The sequence below is a fragment of the Gorilla gorilla genome, chromosome 18, assembly GCF_029281585.2.
Source record: "Gorilla gorilla gorilla isolate KB3781 chromosome 18, NHGRI_mGorGor1-v2.1_pri, whole genome shotgun sequence".
In the NCBI taxonomy this organism is placed as follows: Eukaryota; Metazoa; Chordata; class Mammalia; order Primates; family Hominidae; genus Gorilla; species Gorilla gorilla.
In genome coordinates this window covers 120,315,508-120,336,145 of record NC_073242.2, presented here as the reverse complement: position 1 = coordinate 120,336,145, position 20,638 = coordinate 120,315,508, and the positions used below count along the sequence as shown (strand labels likewise).

The 20,638-nt window shown below is 53.6% G+C and overlaps 2 protein-coding genes across 18 annotated transcripts in view; one reads left to right on the top strand and one right to left on the bottom strand.

Annotated features, from left to right (window-relative positions):
• The window catches only part of FANCA (FA complementation group A), an 80,789-nt gene extending 73,991 nt beyond the window's left edge, over positions 1-6,798 (top strand). For 2 of the 14 annotated variants that reach the window (XM_055364582.2, XM_055364579.2), the window contains 8 exons: positions 187-299; positions 2,296-2,434; positions 4,388-4,450; positions 5,159-5,264; positions 5,731-5,806; positions 5,996-6,152; positions 6,311-6,403; positions 6,577-6,798. In XM_055364582.2, the coding sequence (XP_055220557.2) occupies positions 187-299; positions 2,296-2,434; positions 4,388-4,450; positions 5,159-5,264; positions 5,731-5,806; positions 5,996-6,152; positions 6,311-6,403; positions 6,577-6,684 (855 nt within the window). In that variant the 3' untranslated portion in view covers positions 6,685-6,798. Of the gene's footprint in view, positions 1-186; positions 300-2,295; positions 2,435-4,387; positions 4,451-5,158; positions 5,265-5,730; positions 6,157-6,310 lie in introns of those variants that run through there. The other 12 variants (XM_063700403.1, XM_063700401.1, XM_055364583.2 and 9 more) reach the window with 9 other exon arrangements.
• Positions 4,354-20,638, bottom strand: part of ZNF276 (zinc finger protein 276) — a 20,357-nt gene continuing 4,072 nt past the window's right edge. For 3 of the 4 annotated variants that reach the window (XM_055364597.2, XM_063700407.1, XM_055364595.2), the window contains exons 5-11: positions 18,146-18,224; positions 16,257-16,340; positions 11,876-11,989; positions 11,731-11,806; positions 11,251-11,368; positions 7,382-7,481; positions 4,354-7,310 (exon numbers count right to left, since the gene is read on the bottom strand). In XM_055364597.2, coding sequence (XP_055220572.2) covers positions 7,040-7,310; positions 7,382-7,481; positions 11,251-11,368; positions 11,731-11,806; positions 11,876-11,989; positions 16,257-16,340; positions 18,146-18,224 — 842 coding nt within the window. In that variant the 3' untranslated portion in view covers positions 4,354-7,039. The remainder of the gene's footprint in view (positions 7,311-7,381; positions 7,482-11,250; positions 11,369-11,730; positions 11,807-11,875; positions 11,990-16,256; positions 16,341-18,145; positions 18,225-20,638) is intronic. The other variant, XM_055364596.2, reaches the window with a different exon arrangement.

Sequence of the window (20,638 nt, the reverse complement as noted above, 5' to 3'; positions counted from 1 at the left end):
TAATGCCTCATGGAACTGCTTTGAGCCTTAATTGACGTAAAAAATACTGGCTTTGGAGTTCCAGAGCGCAGGGTGAGTGTCGGCCCGTGGTGGCCTGTAGGAGCACTGGGGGCTTGTCATGGCTGTGGCAGTGGAGGTGTGTCCACCTCAGCCACCCTCATCTGCGTTCTGGTGCTCTCTCCATAGGTGTGGTGGCCGAGCCTGGAGCCTATGCTGCTCTGCCGGTGGAGGAGACACTGCCAGAGCCCGCTGCCCTGGGAACTGCAGAAGCTACAAGAAGGCCGGCAGTTTGCCAGCGAGTATGTGAGGGTGGTGAGATGGGGTGTGCCCGCCCAGATGCACTTGCGGACCTGCTCAAGGTCATCTCCTAAACACCCTGGCTTGCTTGAGAGAAGCGGTGTGGGCAGCCTCTCGTGCGAGCAGGGAGAAAAGAACCGAGTTCTCGTGGCGGTGGGAACCTGTAATCCCAGCTACTGGGGAGGCTGAGGCAGGAGAATCACTTGAACCCAGGAGGCGGAGTTTCCAGTGAGCCGAGATCACTCCAACGGCCAATAGAGCAAGACTCTGTCCAGAAAAAAAAACAAAAAAAAACAGCCTCTCCCAGGCTCCCGTCTGAGTGAGGAGCTCGAGTGATTCCTTTCCACCTGCTCCCCTTCCTCTTATATCTAATGTGGGCTCCCAGAGTGCGCCTCGTGCTGGTAGGGTCAGTGTCATGGGGAACTCAGGGATGCAGATTCTCAGCCTACCCTGACCTGTCGACCCCAGTCAGATATTCACGGGTCCTTGCAAACCATCGAGCTCCTGGCGCCATCCAAGCTCACACACCCTTCTGAGGACCACAGAGCTGACAGCCACTCCACCTGCTGAATGTGGGTGCCGTGTTCTCAAGGGGTCGTCAGAGGGCACTGCTAGTACCCATCCTGCCTCCTTGGAGAACACCTTACTTTGTGACTAGTTTTGAATCACTGATGCCACACCGGGTCCCCTCAGGGTTTGGCTGCTTGCAGTCTGCTGAAAGAATAGAAGAGGGCCCCGGCGCGGTGGCGCACACCTGTAATCCCAGCACTTTGGGAGGCCCAGGCAGGTGGATCACCTGAGGTCAGGAGTTTGAGACCAGCCTGGCCAACATGTGAAACCGTCTTTACTGAAAATACAGAAATGAGCTGGGTGTGATAGTGTGTGCCTGTAGGCCCAGCTACTCAGGAAGCTGAGGCAGAATTGCTTGAAGCCAGGACGTGGAGGTTGCAGTGAGCCGAGATCATGCCATTGTAGTCCAGCATGAGCAACAAGAGAGAAACTCCGTCTCAAAAACAAAAGGAGAAAGCAGGTCACACCTCCAGTTCTAATTCTACAAACACAGATCAGATTGTCTGAAGTTTTGTTTTTTGTTTTGTTTTGTTTGAGACAGAGTTTCACTCTTGTCACCCACGCTAGAGTGAGATGGCATGATCTCGGCTCACCATGACCTCCGCCTCCCAGGTTCAAGCGATTCTCCTGCCTCAGTCTCCTGAGTAGCTGGGATTACAGGCGTGAGCCACCATGCCTGGCTAATTTTGTATTTTTAGTAGAGACAGGGTTTCTCCATGTTGGTCAGGCTGGTCTCGAACTCCCGACCTCAGGTGATCTGGCTGCCTCAGCCTCCCAAAGTGCTGGGATTACAGGCGTGAACCACCGCGCCCTGCCTCGTTTTTGTTTATTTGAGATTGAGTCTCACTGTGTTGCCCAGGCAGGTCTCAAACTGCTGGGCTTAAGCGATCCTCCCGAAGTGCTATGATTGCAGGTGTGAACCATCATGCCCAGCTTATTTAAAGTCTCTTAAACCACAGCATTGTTTCATTAATTTCCTACCAATTTTTTAACCAGCCAGAAAACTCAGACACCACACTGGGGCCAGAGCCAGGCAGTCCTTTGTTCTCTGTTGTAGGAGGGAATGCCTGATCCACAGGGCCAGGCATGGACAACTGAGGAAAATGAGGCCTCTTCTTCCAAAATTTAGGCAGCTGGGGCCCAAGAGCACAGGGCAAGGTAGACAGGACCAGGCCAGCTGCCTGCTCAGTCAGCAGCTCTCAGAATGCCAGGATGCCGTGAGGGCAGCACCAGCACCTGCCCACACTCTCACGTGGACCTCGGGGTGCTGGGGGATGCAGACCTAGTTTCTGATGGTCCTGAAACCCTTCTCTGTCCTCTGATGGAAAGGCAGGCCCCAAAGGTGACAGGTGGGAATAAGGACTTGGTGTCTATGGCGTGGTTGTATGGTTGTAAGGCCCTGCAGTGACCCCGTTCTCTCTGTCCCAGTTTCCTCTCCCCTGAGGCTGCCTCCCCGGCACCCAACCCGGACTGGCTCTCAGCTGCTGCACTGCACTTCGCGATTCAACAAGTCAGGGAAGAAAACATCAGGAAGCAGCTAAAGAAGCTGGACTGCGAGAGAGAGGAGGCAAGATAGGAAATTCTTTTACTGATTTATTTTCTCGCAAGCTTGGTTTCAGTCAGTGCTATTTCTCTGGGCTTGTCTGATGAACTGTTTTTCTAAAGACAAACATGTGGCTTGGAGCAAGACTTTTTTTCTTTTTTTCTTTTTTTTTTTTTTTTTTTTTGTATTTTTAGTACAGACGGGGTTTCACTGTGTTAGCCAGGATGGTCTCGATCTCCTGACCCCGTGATCCTCCCGCCTTGGCCTCCCAAAGTGCTGGGATTACAGGCGTGAGCCACCACGCCCGGCCGGCTTGGAGTAAGACTTTGACTATCAAGTTTACTAGTAAAAATAATACTTTCATTTTTTTAAATGGTTGTATGTATTTGAGACAGGGTCTCACTGTTGCCCAGGCTGGAGTGTAGTGGTGCAGTCAGCTCACTGCAGCCTCTTCTGGGCTCAAGCCATCCTCTTACCTCAGCCTCTGGAGTAGCTCGGACTGCAGGTGTGTGCCACCATGCCCGGCTAATTTTGTAATTTTTTCTGAGATGGGGGTCTGTAGTCCAGGCATGGTGGCTCATGCCTGTAATCCCAACACTTAGGGAGGCCGAGGCAGGCGGATCACTTGGTGTCAGGAGTTTGAGACCAGCTTGGGCAACATGGTGAAACCCTGTCTCTACTAAAAACACAAAAATTAGCCGGGTGTGGTGGTGCGCACCTACAATCCCGTAGCCTGTAAAGCTACTCAGGAGGCTGAGGCAGGAGGATCACTTGAACCCAGGAGGCAGAGGCTGCAGTGAGCTGAGATCACGCCACTGCCCTGCAGTCTGGGTGACAGAGCGAGACTTGTCTCAAAAAAAAAAAATTTTTTTTTTAAGTAAAAATTAAAAGAGATGGGGGTCTCACTGTGTTGCCCAGGCTTGAAGTGCTTTTCTTCAGCTTATTTTTATCCTCATCACAGCCCAGTGTAAAGGCTGTCAGCCTTCAAGTGGTGCCTTCTGTGTTCATGCTGCAGTAGCCTTGATTCATGTGCCGAGGGATAGCCCCAGATAAGCTTGCAGTGAGACAGTTCAGAGCTGGGGTGCTGGGGACAAGAGGCAGCAAGGATGGGACTGTCTGCAGCCATAGGCATAGGGAAAGGAGTGGGAGAAGAGGCTGCTCTGAATTCCAGGCCAGGGACCATGCTCGACTCAGACCCACTGCCCACCTGGTTGCTGCACCCTGGAAAGCCTGACTGCCCCCACAAGACCAGTGACACCCACACAGCCCTCTGTGCAGGGAGCCAAGGGTGGTGTGTGCAGAACAGGAACAGAAACAAGCATCCCACAAGAGAGCTGGAGGCAGCAGCCCTCTGTGCCCAGCCCGAGATCCGCGACGCATAGGTGCCACGTCAGCACAGGACTTACACCAGCTCAAAGCTGGATCGACAGCAGCGCCCAGGGTTTTGGTGATTATAACCACCCTCCAGGGGTTCTTCTGAAACGTCTTCAGGTTTCTTGTGTAGTTTTGTTAGAAGGGATTTTAGTGGCTCCAGGGCCTTAAGGCCCTAGTGTGCAGGGAGGAGTGTCCACAGAGACCCTGCCCAGTCAGGCCCTACTTTAGGATGGAGCCTTTGGGTTTATCTTCAAGGATTTTACAAACACTTCTGAGAGGAGGCCTTGCAGGGAGATGATGGTGAGTTGGGACTGCGTACAGCCAAGGAGACCGCAGCAGTCTTCTCTTTCTGGCTCTTGTCACTTTTTCAAACTGTTTCTAGCTTTGTTTAAAGGCAACTGTGAAATGACCCAGCCAGTAGTAATTAATTCTCAATTAAGTGAGAATTAATTCTCTAGAAGTGATTGGAAAGTTTTCTAAGATCCACTTAAAGGATTTATGGCCTAGATGTAAAAAATTTCAATTAAAGAGGAATGTGTCAGCCTTATTTAGAATGACAGCACAGGTAATTTTAATGTAATAAGTGCACGTTTTTATTTACAGCTATTGGTTTTCCTCTTCTTCTTCTCCTTGATGGGCCTGCTCTCGTCACAGCTGACCTCAAATGTAAGTCAGACCTTACCAGCCAAGGTGTCCTCTCCCACTGTGGGCCAGGCAGGGGCACCAGGCAGCCGGCTTCCAAGTCAGGGTTTCCAGACTAGCTCAGGAGCTCCTTGTGTTTGCGGAAGTGTGAGTGAGAACTCCCAGGCCGTGGGTTTTTTTTTTTTTTTTTTTTTTGAGATGGGGGTCTCACTCTGTCACCCAGGCTGGAGTGCAGTGGTGTGATCTCAGCTCACTGCAGCCTCAGCCTCCTGGGTTCAAGCAATTCTCCTGCATCAGCCTCCCGAGTAGCTGGGATTACAGGCGTGAGCCTGTCACAGCCGGCTAATTTTTGTATTTTTAGTAGAGACGGGGTTTCACCATATTGCCAGGCTGGTCTTGAACTGGCCTCAGTGATCTGCCGACCTCGGCCTCCCAAAGTGTTGGGATTACAGGCATAAGCCACTGCATCCGGCCTGTGGGCCTTTCTTTTAATGTCTTATTTGAGGACGTGGTGCAGCAGCCTTGGTGTGGGTGCTTGAAGTCCCTGGCCTCCTACCTGAGCCTCTTCTGTCCAGAGGCCCAGTATTACCTTCTATAGGTAAAACTGTCACCAGTTTTAAGACTTTCAATAAGCAAAGAGGAAATGCCCTGTTCTGTGCTGAGGGCTGTACCCTCCTACCCATGGGAGCACCAGGTTGGCCATTCTCAGGGTTGGTCTCCCGCGGTTTACAGAGCGCCACAGACCCGCCAAAGGCTTTCCACGTTTGTGCAGCAATCCTCGAGTGTTTAGAGAAGAGGAAGATATCCTGGCTGGCACTCTTTCAGTTGACAGAGAGTGGTAAGAAACACGCTGCTGAGGCACAAATGCGGAGGGCCGCTCTTTTCAGAGGCAACTTTCAAATGGTTAAGAACGAGCCCTCCTTGAGGTTCACTAATTCATTTCTATGAGTTTATGCTCTTGCTAAGTAAGTTTATAAGCTCCATTTTAGTTGGGACAGATTAAGTACAAACTTGTTTAAAGCAATAAGATAATTTACTGGCTCAGTGGTCAACCCCAGGACCAGTGGGCCTATCATGGGGACTGCCTCTCTCTGCACCACACTCACCCTCCTGCAAGAGGTCGACCCCCCATCCTCTCCCAGCTGCTGACAGGTACCCGGGTATCCTCAGCTCAGGCTGTTCGCCCCACACTATCCCCACAGCCAGGCCTCCCAGGGTACACGTCCCGACCCGCAGGGGTGTCCCCAGCACTGATAATAGGCAGAGATGTCCAGAGTTGCCTGAGCCACTTCTTGGTGTTGCAGACCTCAGGCTGGGGCGGCTCCTCCTCCGTGTGGCCCCGGATCAGCACACCAGGCTTCTGCCTTTCGCTTTTTACAGGTACCTCCACCCACAGGGCTGGTCAGGGCTGGGGCAGTGTTTCCCAGACCCCCATCTCAGCACCTCTGGGTCCCGCCGGATGGGAAGGGTTGCCTGTGCCTCTGCTCCACAGATGAGCAGTATCCCTTGGCATCACCTGCTACCTTTCCAGCAGTCTGTAGCCATTTGTCACTATGTCTTTACCTCTAGTCTTCTCTCCTACTTCCATGAAGACGCGGCCATCAGGGAAGAGGCCTTCCTGCATGTTGCTGTCGACATGTACCTGAAGCTGGTCCAGCTCTTCGTGGCTGGGGATACAAGCACAGTTTCACCTCCAGCTGGCAGGAGCCTGGAGCTCCAGGGTCAGGCAGGTGCAAGGGCCAATCCCATCTCCAGGGGAGCTCCCCCCAGCCTGAGGCTCCTTCTGCCAAAGAATGTTCCGGCACAGCATGCAGACTATGGGGGACACACCAGCCTTGTTTCTGTATGTCTTCTAACCTGTGAGTTTGCCTGTTTTCTCTCTAGGGAAACCCCGTGGAACTGATAACAAAAGCTCGTCTTTTTCTGCTGCAGTTAATACCTCGGTGCCCGAAAAAGAGCTTCTCACACATGGCAGAGGTAACATCAAGATGCCCACCTTGGGCCACGCGGGGGACATGAGAATTGACAGCTGCCTGGGCCATGTGCCCGCCTGGCTGGCAATACAACTCGACTATTTCTGCCAGAGCCCCTCCCCTGTGATCTGAGGCCTAGTGGGCGGCATGGGCTGAGGACCTGCTCCTCTCTCACAGCTGCTGGTGGATCGTGGGGACTGCGACCCAGAGGTGATCGCTGCCCTCCAGAGCAGACAGCAGGCTGCCCCTGACGTTGACCTGTCCCAGGAGCCTCATCTTTTCTGATGGGACCTGCCACTGCACACCAGCCCAGCTCCCGTGTAAAATAATTTATTACGAGCATAACATGGAGCTCTTGTTGCACTAAAAAGTGGATTACAAATCTCCTCGACTGCTTTAGTGGGGAAAGGAATCAATTATTTATGAACCGTCTGGCCCCAAGTCACTCAGCGTTTGCGGGAAAATAAACCACTGGTCCCAGAGCAGAGGAAGGCTACTTGAGCCATACACCAAGCCCGCCTCCAGTACCAAGGGCGGGCAGCACCCTCCGACCCTCCCATACGGGTGCACACGAAGGGTGAGGCTGACACAGCCACTGTGGAGTCCAGGCTGCTAGAGGTGCTCATCCTCACTGCCGTCCTCAGGTGGGTTCGGGCTTCACCGCCTGGCCCTCTGTGGTCACAGAGGGGCTCGGTGGCCCAGGTGGTGGTTCCGCCTCCAGGCGCAGGGCCTTGTCCTGGGTCTGTGTCAGCGGGTGCACCATGGACATGTGTACATTGAGGTTGTGGGCCTTCTCGAACCGCCGGCCACACTGGTCACAGGCAAAGTCCAGCTCAGTCTCAGCCTTGTGTTTGGTCATGTGGTACTTGAGGGACGCCCGCTGCCTGCACTGGAACCCACAGACCTCACACCTGGGGGACAGAGGCAGGTAAGAAGGTACATGGGCCACAGCCCTGGGTGGGGGGGCCTGACTCACACTTACTGCAAAGGCTTGGCTCCCGAATGTCGCATTTGGTGGACGAGAAGGTGCTTCCGCTGCTTGAAGGTTTGTCCACATTCGTCACAGATATAGTTCCGCACCTCTGAGAGAGGAGGGTCCAGTGAGTCCAGGCCCCTGATGCTCCAACCTCCCGGGGGGGCGACGATGACAATGTGAAACCATCACAGCTGGGAAGCCATTTCTGCACATGGTTCACCATGCAGTGGGCCCAAGCAAGGGGCCTAGGAGGGCCTCATTTATTACGATCTTTAAACTGCTTTATACACTGTCACATGGCTTCATCAGCTGTGTGCATTTCAGGATGGTTTTTACAGAAACCTCAGAAAGCTACTTCCTTAACCACAGATTCTTCTCTCTTTTTTTTTTTTTTGAGATGGAGTTTCGCTCTGTTACCCAGGCTGCAGTGCAGTGGCGTGATCTCAGCTGACTGCAACCTGCGCCTCCCAGGCTCAAGCGATTCTTCTGCCTCAGCTTGCCAAGTAGCTGGGGTTACAGGTGCCCCCCACCACGCCCAGCTGATTTTTGTGTTTTTAGTAGAGACAGGGTTTCACCATATTGGCCAGGCTGGTCTTGAATTCCTGACCTTGTGATCTGCCTGCCTCGGTCTCCCAAAGTGCTGGGATTACACGTGTGAGCCACCGTGCCTGGCCTACAAATTCTTAAAGGAAGCCGTATCACTAAGGTTGTATAGAATACTGATTGTCACAGCTATGGCTGTTCTCTAGACTTCATCTCCATATGAGAGGGGTCCATACCCAGGGGCTGGGGGTATGCATTGCTGTACTCGCTCTGGAAATCTTTCTCACACCCTTGAACAAAGAGATATCACTTGCTAGTCCACAAATGCCACATGTGGACATGCAGACCCATTCACCCTGTGCTGCCTCCACATCTGTCAAGCCCTGAAACGCTTCACAAGACAGACTTTTCCCTTTGAAGGGAAACCCTATCTTGGCATTTTACTCTACGCTGTTCTTTTTTTTTGAGACTTGAGTCTTGCTCTGTTGCCCAGGCTGGAGTCCAACAGCCCAATCTCAGCTCACTGGAACCTCCACCTCCCAGGTTCAAGGGATTCTTTTTTTTTTTTTTTTTTGAGACAGGGTCTTGCTCTGTTGCCCAGGTTGGAGTGCAATGGTACAATCATGGCTCACTATAGCCTGGAACTCCCAGGCTTAAGTGATCCTCCTGCCTCAACCTCTCAAGTAGCTGGGACCACAGGTGTGCACCACCACACCCAGGTAATTTAAAAAATTTGGGGGGCCGGTGCAGTGGCTTACACAAAGTGCTCAATCCCAGCACTTTGGGAGGCCAAGGTGGGCGGATCATGAAGTCAGTTCAAGACCAGCCCGATCAATATTAAAACCCTGTCTCTGCTAAAAATATAAAAATTAGCCAGGTGTGGTGGCACACACCTGTAGTCCCAGCTACTCGGGAGGCTGAGGCAGGAGAATTGCATGAACCCAGGAGGTGGAGGTTGCAGTGAGCTGAGATTGCACCGCTGCACTCCAGCCTGGGCGACACAGACTGTCCCGGAAAAAAAAAAAAAAATTGGGGGCTGGGCACGGTGGCTCATGCCTGTAATCCCAGCACTTTGGGAGGCCAAGGCAGGCAAATCACCTGAGGTCAGGAACTCGAGACCAGCCTGGCCAACACGGCAAAACCCACCTCTCTACTAAAAATGGAAAAATTACCCAGGCGTCATGGCTCACGCTTATAATCCCAGCACTTCGGGAGGCCGAGGCAGGTGGATCACAAGGTCAGGAAATTGAGACCAGCCTCACTAACGTGGTGAAACCCCGTCTGTACTGAAAATACGAAAAATTAGTCGGGTGTGGTGGCCGGCACCTGTAGTCCCAGCTATTTGGGAGGCTGAGGCAGGAGAATGGCTTTAACCCAGGAAGAGGAGCTTGCAGTGAGCTGAGATTGTGCCACTGCACCCCAGCCTGGGCGACAGAGCAAGACTCCCTCAAAAAAAAAAAACAAAAAAAACCCCCCCCGGCGTGGTGGCAGGTGCCTGTAATCTCCCAGCTACTCAGGAGGCTGAGACAGGAGAATTGCTTGAACCAGGGAGGTGGAGGTTACAGTGAGCCAAGATCGCGCCACTGCACTCCAGCCATGGTGATAAGAGTGAGACTGTTTCAATCAATAAATTAAAAAAAATGTTTTTGGTAAAAAGACGGCCTCACTATGTTGCCCAGGCTGGTCTCAAACTCCTGGCCTCAAGCAATCCTACTGCCTTAGCCTCCAAAGTGCTGCGATTACAGGCATGAGCCACTACACCCGGCCTGATTTCAGGTTTTTAAGGAACTGCTGGTTGTGACCATCAGTGACTGGACAGATGCAGAGTCTGAAGAACCAAACCCAAGGAAGTGCTGCCATCAGGAGAGATGTGGGAGAACCCAAAAAATAACAACCCACATGTCGGGAGATGACCCAGCAGTGAAAAGCAATCCTAATGAAAAAATACTTCAGTAAATTCAAGTAAGGATAAATACTTCTTATTCTGTAATAAGTTCAAAACCAAGGAAAACTGTGTATGTAAGGATCAATATACAGTTGTCCTCAGCTGGTTCCAGGCCCCCCCCCACCCCTTACCAAAATCTGCTCATACTGAAGTCCCGAAGTTAGCCCTACAAAGACCCTACAGAACCTGCACTTAGGAAAAGGCAGCCCTCTGAATACCAGGGATTCAAGTCCCTGACCATGGATATGTGGGTCCACGTGGTTCAAACAAGTTTTTTTTCAGACAGTGTCTCACTGTTGCCCAGGCTGGAGTGCAGTGGTGTGATCTTGGCTCACTGCAACCTCCACCTCCTGGGTTCAAGCAATTCTCCCACCTCAGCCTCCCAAGTAGCTGTGCCTACAGGCGTGTGCCACCACACCCAGATAATTTTTGTATTTTTAGTAGAGACCAGGTTTTACCATGTTGGCCAGGCTGGTCTTCAACTGCTGACCTCAGGTGATCCACCCACCTCAGCCTCCCAAAGTGCTGGGATTACAGGTGTGAGCCACCACGCCTGGCCAAGTTTGTCATTTTGAAAACATATCCTTGTTGGATTAGAAAAGTAACTTGTGCATTATAGAAATTGTGAAAAATAAGATGGGCACGGAGACAGCACCCTCAGTCATAATTCTCCCATCCGCCTCCGGTCTTAATGACACGACCTACACACATGTGAAGAGGCAGAACCACACGTGCCTCCCGCCTGCCCACGGGGGCAGCTCCCCAGAGCTGGCGTGCCTTCATGCCTTCTGCCTTCCCTTTTAAGATACACTTGTTTGGGCCAGGTGCAGTGCTCACACCTGTAATCTCTGCACTTTGGGAGGCTGAGATCACTTGAGGTCAGGAGTTCGAGATCAGCCTGGCCAACATGGTGAAACCCCGTCTCTACCAAAAATTACAAAAATTAGCCAGGCATGGTTGCGGGTGCCTGTAATCCCAGCTACTTGGGAGGCTGAGGCGGGAGAATTGATTGAACCTGGGAGGCAGAGGTTGTGGTGAGCCAAGATGGTGCCACTGCACTCCAGCCTGGGCAACAGAGCGAGACTCCGTCTCAAAAAATAAAATGACCAATTTGCAAAAGGACACCGAGATTGCTTGGCTATTAGTTTTGACAAACTGCCTAGATCCTGGGGAAGTCCGGAATTCCTTCCATCACAGGGAAGGGCAGATTCACACTGACGCCCTACTCTAGCCTTCATCTACCAACGTGACTGAGTACCCAAGACCCCATGAGCCACCTTCACGCGACCCCCAACTCTTGGGGCAGGGATGGGTATGAGGAAGACTGGAAAGCAGGTCACGTGCCCCTGGCTGTCACCCGCGTGGGCGACACTGGCGATAGGCGTACCTGTGTGGATGAGCTTCACGTGGCGCTGCAAGTAGCGGTCGATCATGAAAACCTTGTTGCAGCCAGGATGGGGGCAGGGCCGCTCCCGGACCTCCTCGTGGTGCTCCTTGATGTGCTTCTGAAGGAGAGACTTGGTGAGAGACCCTCAGAGCCTCACCCGGGCCAGATGGCACGAGCCCTCAGTAGGTGACAGCTGAGGCCCCTGGAAGGCAGATCCAACTCCTCCTCCAGCGACACCACTGGCTCCTTCACAGCTTCACTCCAAGGAACTTCTAGACCCCCGGGGGGTGTCTCAAGTGAAAGTCTGGCCCCACATCTACCCCCAAGGATGGCACTGGCTAGGACTGCTTCAGGTCTCCGTTAACCTAAGTCAAAGTGTCCCTGGGCACAAGTCTGAGTTAGGCTGCAGAAACACCTGCTACCTCCCCCAGGTTCACACTGACAGCTGCCAGGCCTGGGTCAGGCACAGCCAGTGCTCACCTTCATGCCGTCAGCGCCTCGGTACACGGCCGTGCAGCCCTGGTAAGGACACTTGTAGATGGTGGGAAGCTCCTCCCTGCAATGAAGAGCATGCATGGAGCCCCGGCCCCGACAGGCAGGGCGAGCCTCGCGTTCCAGGCATCACCTCTCACAACGAAGCTGCTTCTTCCATCCGGGCTTGGGTCCCGGCTTCTTCCGAATTTTTGGTTCTTCAGACTTGTTGGCTTCTTTGCTTTCACTCTTCTTACCAGAGACTCCTCTGAAAAAAAGAGGTTCCCAGATTCAGTGGTTTCTGATCTCCATTTGCAAATGTTTCTTGTCTCTCCAACCTGAGAAATGGTTTTTTCTGAAGCTTCCCTGAGTTGCTTCTGTGCTGACTGACCCTCAGAATCTACCTGAAGCCACCAAAGCCAGAGCAACTCTGGACAGGAGGCCTCAGGGATGAGCACAGCAGAGGGCGAGGGCGCAGGATACAGCAGGGTCAGGGATGAACACAGCAGAGGGCGAGGGCGCAGGGTACAGCAGGGTCGGGGCGGGTACAGCAGGGTCGGGGCGAGCACAGCAGGGTCGGGGCGAGCACAGCAGGGTTGGGGCGAGCACAGCAGGGTCGGAGTGAGCACAGCAGGGTCGGGGCGAGCACAGCAGAGGGCGCAGGGTACAGCAGGGTCGGGGCGAGCACAGCAGGGTCGGGGCGAGCACAGCAGGGTCGGGGCGAGCACAGCAGGGTCGGGGCGAGCACAGCAGGGTCGGGGCGAGCACAGCAGGGTCGGGGCGAGCACAGCAGGGTCGGGGCGAGCACAGCAGGGTCGGAGTGAGCACAGCAGGGTCGGGGCGAGCACAGCAGAGGGCGCAGGGTACAGCAGGGTTGGGGCGAGCACAGCAGGGGGCAAGGGCGCAGGGTACAGCAGGGTCGGGTGAACACAGCAGAGGGCGAGGACACGGTACAGGAGGGTCGGGCAAACACGGCAGAGGGCGAGGGCGCAGGACACAGCAGGGTGGGGTGAACACAGCAGAGGGCGAGGGCACGGTACAGGAGGGTCAGGGGCAAACGGCAGAGGACGAGGGCGCAGGGTACAGCAGGGTCGGGGCAAGCACAGCAGAGGGCGACGGCGCAGGACACAGCAGGGTCAGGGGTGAATACCGCAGGGTCGGGTGAGCACAGCAGAGGGCGAGGGCGCAGGGTACAGCAGGGTCGGGGCGAACACAGCAGAGGGCAAGGGCACAGGGTACAGCAGGGGTGGGTTCTGAGAACTAAAGCTTCACCCTGTGCTACACATAAAACCCAAAACTGGAGGTATCAGGACGGCAGAACAGGGATGTCCGAAGGACCACTCCTTTATCAAAACGACCTTACGCTAGAAAAAAGCTCAGAATCCACTCTCTCAAAATGGGTCAGCTTGATTCCAAGCTCAAGTCACCCAGGCAGGGCTTCAGAGGAACAGGTGACGCTCCCTGGGAAGCACACAGTGAGTAGCTGCCACCCCAGCATTCCTCAGCCCCGCCTCCACTGCAGGGAGCCCAGCCTGTGTTCCTGGAGCTGCTGGCTGGGACCATGGTGGGCAGGAGACCTTGTCCTCCAAAACTCTGGGGTCGTGCATTTTAGTTGGTCTGGCAAGTCCCTGAGGGACCAGCAAATGCAGCAGCTTCCACTGTGCCTCTATCGGAGACTTAAAGAGAGAGACACACTTGCGGTTCCTTTCTCGATCCAGGTAAGAATAGTTAAGGAAATCTCTCAAGAACAGAAAGGAACTTTTTCACCACGATAAAACCTCTACATGAAACCCACAGCAGACACCACGCTCAACTGTGAAGCACTGAAAGCTCTTCCTCCAAGGTCAGGAACAAGATACGGATTCTCTCACCACTGCTCTCAGCACAGCACTGGAGGCCCTAGCCAGAGTAACTGGGCAAGAAAAAGAAAACAAAGAAAAATTCTCCCTATTCACAAATGACACGACCTTCTATGTAGAAAACCCTAAAGATCCACATACAAAAAAACCCTAATTATTTCAGCGAAGTTGCAGGGCACAAAATCCATACACAAAACCCAGTTATGTTTCTATATATTATCAATGAACAATCCATATGCAATAGCATGAAAGAAGTAGTTTACACTGCCGAGTCCAGTGGCTCATGTTGGCAGTCCCAGCACTCTGGGAGGCTGAGGTGAGAGGCTCACTTGAGCGCACAGGGCTGCAGTCAGCCATGATCGTGCCAGGGCACCCCAGCCTAGGCAACAACATGAGACCCTGTCGCTAACTGCCCTTCTCTTTAAAGAGTACATTGAGGCCGGCGCGGTGGCTCACGCCTGTAATCCCAGCACTTTGGGAGGCTGAGGCAGGCAGATCATGAGGTCAGGAGTTCGAGACCAGAGTGGCCAACGTGGGGGAAATCCCATCTCTACTACAAATACAAAAATTAGCCAGGTGTGGTGGCACACGCCTGTAGTCCCAGCTACTCAGGAGGCTGAGGCAGGAGAATCACTTGAACTCGGGAGGCGGAGGTTGCAGTGAGCCAAGATCGCGCCACTGCACTCCGGCCTGGGCAACAGAGCAAGACTCCATCTCAAAAACAAGACAAAAACGCATTGAGAAGAACTGTTGACTTTGCACAGGCTGTGCCTTCTCTCCCTGTCCCTAATAACTGGTTTTCATGACCTAGCCACATGTCCCCCTCACCTGCCCTGCCTGCCTGGATTGGGTGGCCCCTTGTTTGTGAGTGGCTGGCCATGCCGTTCCCACAATGACCACTCACCTCCTCAGCACAGGAGGCTTCAGAGCACCCGCAGTCTCTGTGCCCTTGTGTTTGGGACGGGAACCCTTGCGGACCGGGTGGGCTGGGCTCAGGCCTCACTGCTGCCTGTCAGTTCTTTCCCCATGAGGGCGCAGGCCCTGGCCTTCCCCTCTGGCCGGAACCACTGACCCCGCATTAACACATCACGGAAGTCTCTTCTCATCTGCCCCCAGCTGAGGACACAGGCGAGCATGCCCGCTAGAACTCCAAGGTCAGGGTCGAGAAGACTGGGAGGCAGCACACGGGCTGGGGGCTGTGCAGAGGCCCTTCTGGGTTCCCAGGGGGGTCTCATTGTGGCAGCTGGGGAACCAAGTGCCCCTGGTACTCGCCGCAGTCAGGAGGCCATGCTTGCTACCACCCAGTCCTGCCTCCTGCGCAGCAATTTCCACTAAAGTCACCCCTTTTATTAGAGGCCTCTGAAAACATATCTCCCGTGTCTCTGTTCCAAAGCACGTCTTTGTTTGCACTCCTGGGGTCCCAGAGGGACTAGTGACACAGTCTGAGTTTGCTGTCCCTGTCACAGCAGCAGGGGCTCAGCAGAGAGGACCCTCCCCTCCTGAATCTGCCTCGATCTGGAAAAGGCTCACCTGGCTCCTCCCATCCCAGCTCCCAGCCCTCCTCACACCAGCAGCCCCAGACCTTCTGGGCAGCAAGCCACAGAGACATTCTCAGGTGTCCTGGGATTCAGACTCAACCCGGAGGGTCACGGAGTGGGGGCTTCCGTACAGCAGCCTCAGGCGGCACTCCCAGCCATGACTCCTGGGAACAAACCTGGGGGTAGGGACCCCCGGGCACCTTTTCTGGGCCTGACCAGTTTTCTGTTCATGCTGAGGCTGCTGCAGCCCCTCTGGCTCAGTCCTGCCCTCTGCTTCGCATCTCTCTCCGGGCCTCCTCCTCTGCTCCCGTTTCCCTTTTCAGAACTTAACAGCATCAGAACTTCCATGAAAAAAGGCCGTTGACCTCTCAGTCTGCACAGCAGGGTTCTAGTGGCTGACTGTGGTGCTCAGAGCCACCTGCCCTCTGGACCTTTGTTCTGGGCTGTGAAATGCTCAAGGACAGGGGCTGGGTCAGTCACCAACTACCTGGGAGTGTTCTGGGTACTGCTGGGTATAGGGTTGCAAAGAAAACAGCACAAGTGAAAACCAGCCCTCACTACCAGGGCCTGTGTTCTAACTGAAGAGAGAAAATAAAAATCCCTAAAAACAAAGTCAAAACAAGCTCACAGAAGTCATTCAACAGGGAAGTGGACCGTGGCTGCCTGGCCACGGACATCAGTGACGGGGTCAGAACTGGGAGGATGACAGAGCTGGGTCCTCGGGCCTCTGGGGACGCACACAAAGCAGAAGCGATGGGTTGGGGGCTTCAGGGGGTACACTGCGGTGTGAACCCAGGGCAGGACCGGCAGAAGGGACGTAAGAGCCTCCTTCTCAAGCAAGGCGGGGTTTTGTCGACAGAGACACCTGCCATCCACTGCTGGGACTCTGAGGCAGCCTCACAGTGCTGAGACCAGGTCCCAGCTCCAAAGCACCAGGAGGACCCACCTTCTCACCTGCCCGCCTGCCCCTCCCCCGCCTCCCAGCTCACTGAAGGAAGCCACGTTACACTGGGCTTGGGAGATCCGGACATGAGAGAGTGAACTGAGGGGAGGCACACCAGGGAGAGCCCCTGAAGCACAGGCGGGTGACTAGGTCGCCCAACGGATGCCTCCAGCAGACCTTGGGCTGCCCACTTACTTCCTTTCTGGGTAAGGCTCAAAGGACTCGTCCGAAGACTGGGCATTTTGCTTCTTGTCATTTTCATCATCACTCAAGACGTCTCTAGGAATTAAGAGAGAATCTTCAGCAAAGCCCTGGGCCTGGGCAGTGACAGACCCAACAAGACCTCCTGCCTAAAGATACCAAATGGACCCCCATGTCCCACGTCTGAGTTCTTCTTAAAATGTCTTAAATCTAAAATCCCCAAATTTCCAATCCCATTTCCGAACACAAAGGGCCAGCCAGGCTCACAAGCCAGCCATCCCCACAAGCCATGTGCTCTGGGCACCAGGACACTGGACTTGGAAACAGCCCTTTCCACAGCGGCCCAGAAGGGGTGGAGGCTCTCAAAGGTAGCTTCCTGCTAAGCAGACTTTGAGAAATCGACCACCTCACCCCATAACTGCGAACCCTATGCAGCTGATGGGTTTGCCATGAGTCACTTCTAAGTTCACAAAAGTGGCTGGGTGCAGAGGCTAACTCCTGTAATCCCAGCACTTTGGGAGGCTGAGGTAGGTGGATCGCCTGAGGTCAGGAGTTCGAGACCAGCCTGGCCAATACCGTGAAACCCCGTCTCTACTAAAAATACAAAAATTGGCCGGGTGCGGTGGCTCACACCTGTAATCCCAGCACTTTGGGAGGCCAAGGCGGGCGGATCACGAGGTCAGGAGATCAAGACCATCCCGGCTAACACAGTGAAACCCCGTCTCTACTAAAAATACAAAAAATTAGCCGGGCGTGGTGGCGGGTGCCTGTAGTCCCAGCTACTCAGAGGCTGAGGCCAGAGAATGGCGTTAACCCGGAAGGCAGAGCTTGCAGTGGGCCGAGATTGTGCCACTGCACTCCAGCCTGGGCGACAGAGCGAGACTGTCTCAAAAAAAAAACAAAAAACAACAAAAAAAAAATTAGCTGGGTGTGGTGGTGTGCGCCTGTAATCCCAGCTACTCGGGAGGCTGAGGCGGGAGAATCACTTGAACGCGGGAGGTGGAGATCGCAGTGAGCTGAGGTCACACCACTGCACTCCAGCCTGGACAACAGAGTAAGGCTCGGTCTACAAAAAAAGTTCACAAAAGGAAAAAAAAAAAAAAAAAAGATTTGTGGCCTTTATGCTATAACCTGAGCTGCCGTTTCGTCTCCTGGCGGTCCTGAGGACAGTCTTAGCCACCCCAGGTGCCTCCTGGCACTTGCCCGATTTCATCACTGCACACCCCACTGGGATTGGCCCCCAAACTGGGGTGTCCTCATTTGGATGAGGTGCATCTGTGTTGCAGCCAAGGTTTACAGGAGAGGGTGGAAACGGTGCAAACCCCAGCCTGGCACAGCTGCCCTGAATGGCGCTTGGCTCAGAGGCAGGGGTGGCCCAGGGAGTTTGCAGACACTGATGGGGTCCCTTCTGAGGCACGTCCTCGTGCAACACCTCCTCACAGAGCCTCGGCTTCAAGCCACAACAGTGTCATAGTCAAGGGCTGAAGTCGGGGTTTCTCTACTCCAGAAACATCTGGAGCAAACATAAAACTATGGCCCTAAAACAGAAGCAGAAGCAAAGGACCCAGCCAGAGTGGTTTCAACAAACTCACTTCTAGGCTGCTCTGGGTCAGAAACCCTATCAGGCTCCCTCTGGAGCTGCCTCAGGTCTGGGAGTGCTCTCCGGCACCCAGGAAACCACCAATCAGAGACAAGAAGCCTCGGAAGCTCCCCAGCCCCTCCTCTCCCGCCACCTCGAGAGGAGGCGTGTCCCAACCAGGGCACGGACAGCCGGCCCCTGTGATGGCTTAGTTTGGTACCAGCGCATGGGCAGCCGGCCCTACGATGGCTGTTTGGTTTTTGAAGGAGAAATTTTAGGCTGTTTAAACCCACTCTTCTCTCACCCCTCAGAAAGGTCACTGAACTCGTCTTTTACCCGATCATCCGAGGTTGAAGATGGAAGCTGCTTCTCACCCAACTGCCCTGAGAAACAAAGAACAAGGCTCCTGTTACCCACACGGAGCACAGAAAGGTCTCACCTGCAAGGAGCCATGATTCTACTATTGATGACTAGAAGGGAAACTGGGGTCCCCGACCCTCAAGTTCTCCCCACTGTGGCCCCATCCCCGCCAATGGTGCTATGCAGCCTCTGATCCTGCCCTGCCAGCCCAACGTCCAGAAGCACACAGGCAGCAACAAGCATCAGAACCCTCAGGAACAGCAGAACCAGAAAGCCCAGTCCTTCCACAGACTCTGATCCAGTCCTTCTAGGACAGCCTGGACTTGGTGGATGTTCTGAGACATTTAAAAAATTACTAGGCCAGGCACGGTGGCTCATGTCTGTAATCCCAGCACTTTGGGAGGCCGATGCAGGTGGATCACGAGGTCAGGAGATCAAGACCAGCCTGGCCAACATGGTGAAACCCCATCTCTATTAAAAATACAAAAATTAGCCGGGCATGGTGGCACACACCTGTAATCCCAGCTACCTCGGAGGCTGAGGCAGAAGAATCGCTTGAACCCGGGAGGCAGACATTGCAGTGAGCCGAGATTGCGCACTGCACTCCAGCCTGGGCAAAAGAGCAAGACTCCGACTCAAAAAAATAAAATAAAATAATTAAAAATTACTATTCTCAGTCCGGGTGCAGTGGCTCACGCCTGTAATCTCAGCACTTTGGGAGGCCGACGCGGGTGGATCACAAGTTCAGGAGATCAAGACCAACCTGGCTAACACGGTTAAACCCCGTCTCTACTAAAAATACAAAAAATTGAGCTGGGCGTGGTAACTCATGCCTGCAATTCCAGCACTTTGGAGGCCGGGGTGGGCGGATCACCTGAAGTCGGGAGTTCGAGACCAGCCTTACCAACATGGAGAAACCCCATCTCTACTAAAAAATACAAAATTAGCCAGGCATAGTGGTGCATGCCTGTAATCCCAGCTACTCGAGAGGCTGAGGCAGGAGAATCGCTTGAACCTGGGAGGCGGAGGCTGTGGTGAGCCGATATCGTGCCACTGCACTCCAGCCTGGGTAACAAAGAGTGAAACTCCGTCTCAAAACAAATACAAATACAAATACAAAAAATTAGCCGGGTGTGGTGGCACAAGCCTGTAATCCCAGCTACTCGGGAGGCTGAGGCAGGAGAATCACTTGAACCGAGGAGGCAGAGGCTGCAGTGAGCTGAGATTGTGCCACTGCACTCGAGCCTGGGCGACAGAATGAGACTCCATCAATAAGTAAATAATACTGTTCTCTCGGCCAGGCCTGAAGGTTCATGCTTATAATCTCAGCCTTTTGGGAGGCCAAGGCAGAAGGATCACTTGAAGCCAGAAATTCAAGACCAGCCTGGGCAAAAGAGTGAGACCCCGTCTCTACTTAAAATTAGTTTTCTTTGTTTTGTTTTTTTCTTTTTTAGACGGAATCTTGCTCTGTCCGTCAGGCCAGAGCGTAGTGGTAGAATCTCAGCTCACTGCAATCTCCGCCTCCCAGGGTCAAGTGATTCCCCTGCCTCAGCCTCCCAAGTAGCTGGGCCTACAGGCAACCACAGCCACATCCAGCTAATTTTTTGTATTTTTAGTAGAGATGGGTTTTCACTGTGTTAGCCAGGATGGTCTCGATCTCCTGACCCCATGATCCGCCTACCTCAGCCTCCCAGAGTGCTGGGATTACAGGCGTGTACCACTGCACTTGGCCTAAAATAAGTTTTAAAAAGTATTGTTCTTGGCTGGGTGCGGTGGTTTACACCTGTAATCCCAGCATTCTGGGAGGCTGAGGCAGGTGGATCACGAGGTCAGGAGTTCAAGACCAAGCCTGGCCAACATGGTGAAACCCCATCTCTACTAAAAATACAAAAATTAGGTGGGCATGGTGGCACGTGCCCATCATCCCAGCTACTCGGGAGGCTGAGGTAGCGGTGAGCCAAGACGGCACCACCGCACTCCAGCCTGGGCTACGAAACGAGACTCTGTCTCAAAAATAAATAAATAAACACATAGATAGATAACTAGGTAAACAAATAAATAGGGAGATAAATAGATACACAGATATACAAATAGGTAGGTAGATAGAGAGAGAGAAGTAGGAAGATAGATAGGTAGGTAGGTATATAGATACACAGATAGAATTGTTCTCAACATACTGCATACAAGTTTACAGAGCCAAGCAGCTCTAAGATGTGACACTCACAATCCCGTTCCTACCCGAGGTCCCCGAGCCGCACTGTCTCATCTGTGCACCCGTATCTAGCTAAACTATCTGGGTAGCTGTGTTTCTGTTTGGGACAGAGTCTTGCTGTGTCACCCAGGCTGGAGTACGGTTGTGCGATGTCGGCTCACTGGAACTTCCGCCTCCCAGGCTGAAGTGATTCTCATGCCTCAGCCTCCAAAGTAGCTGGGATTA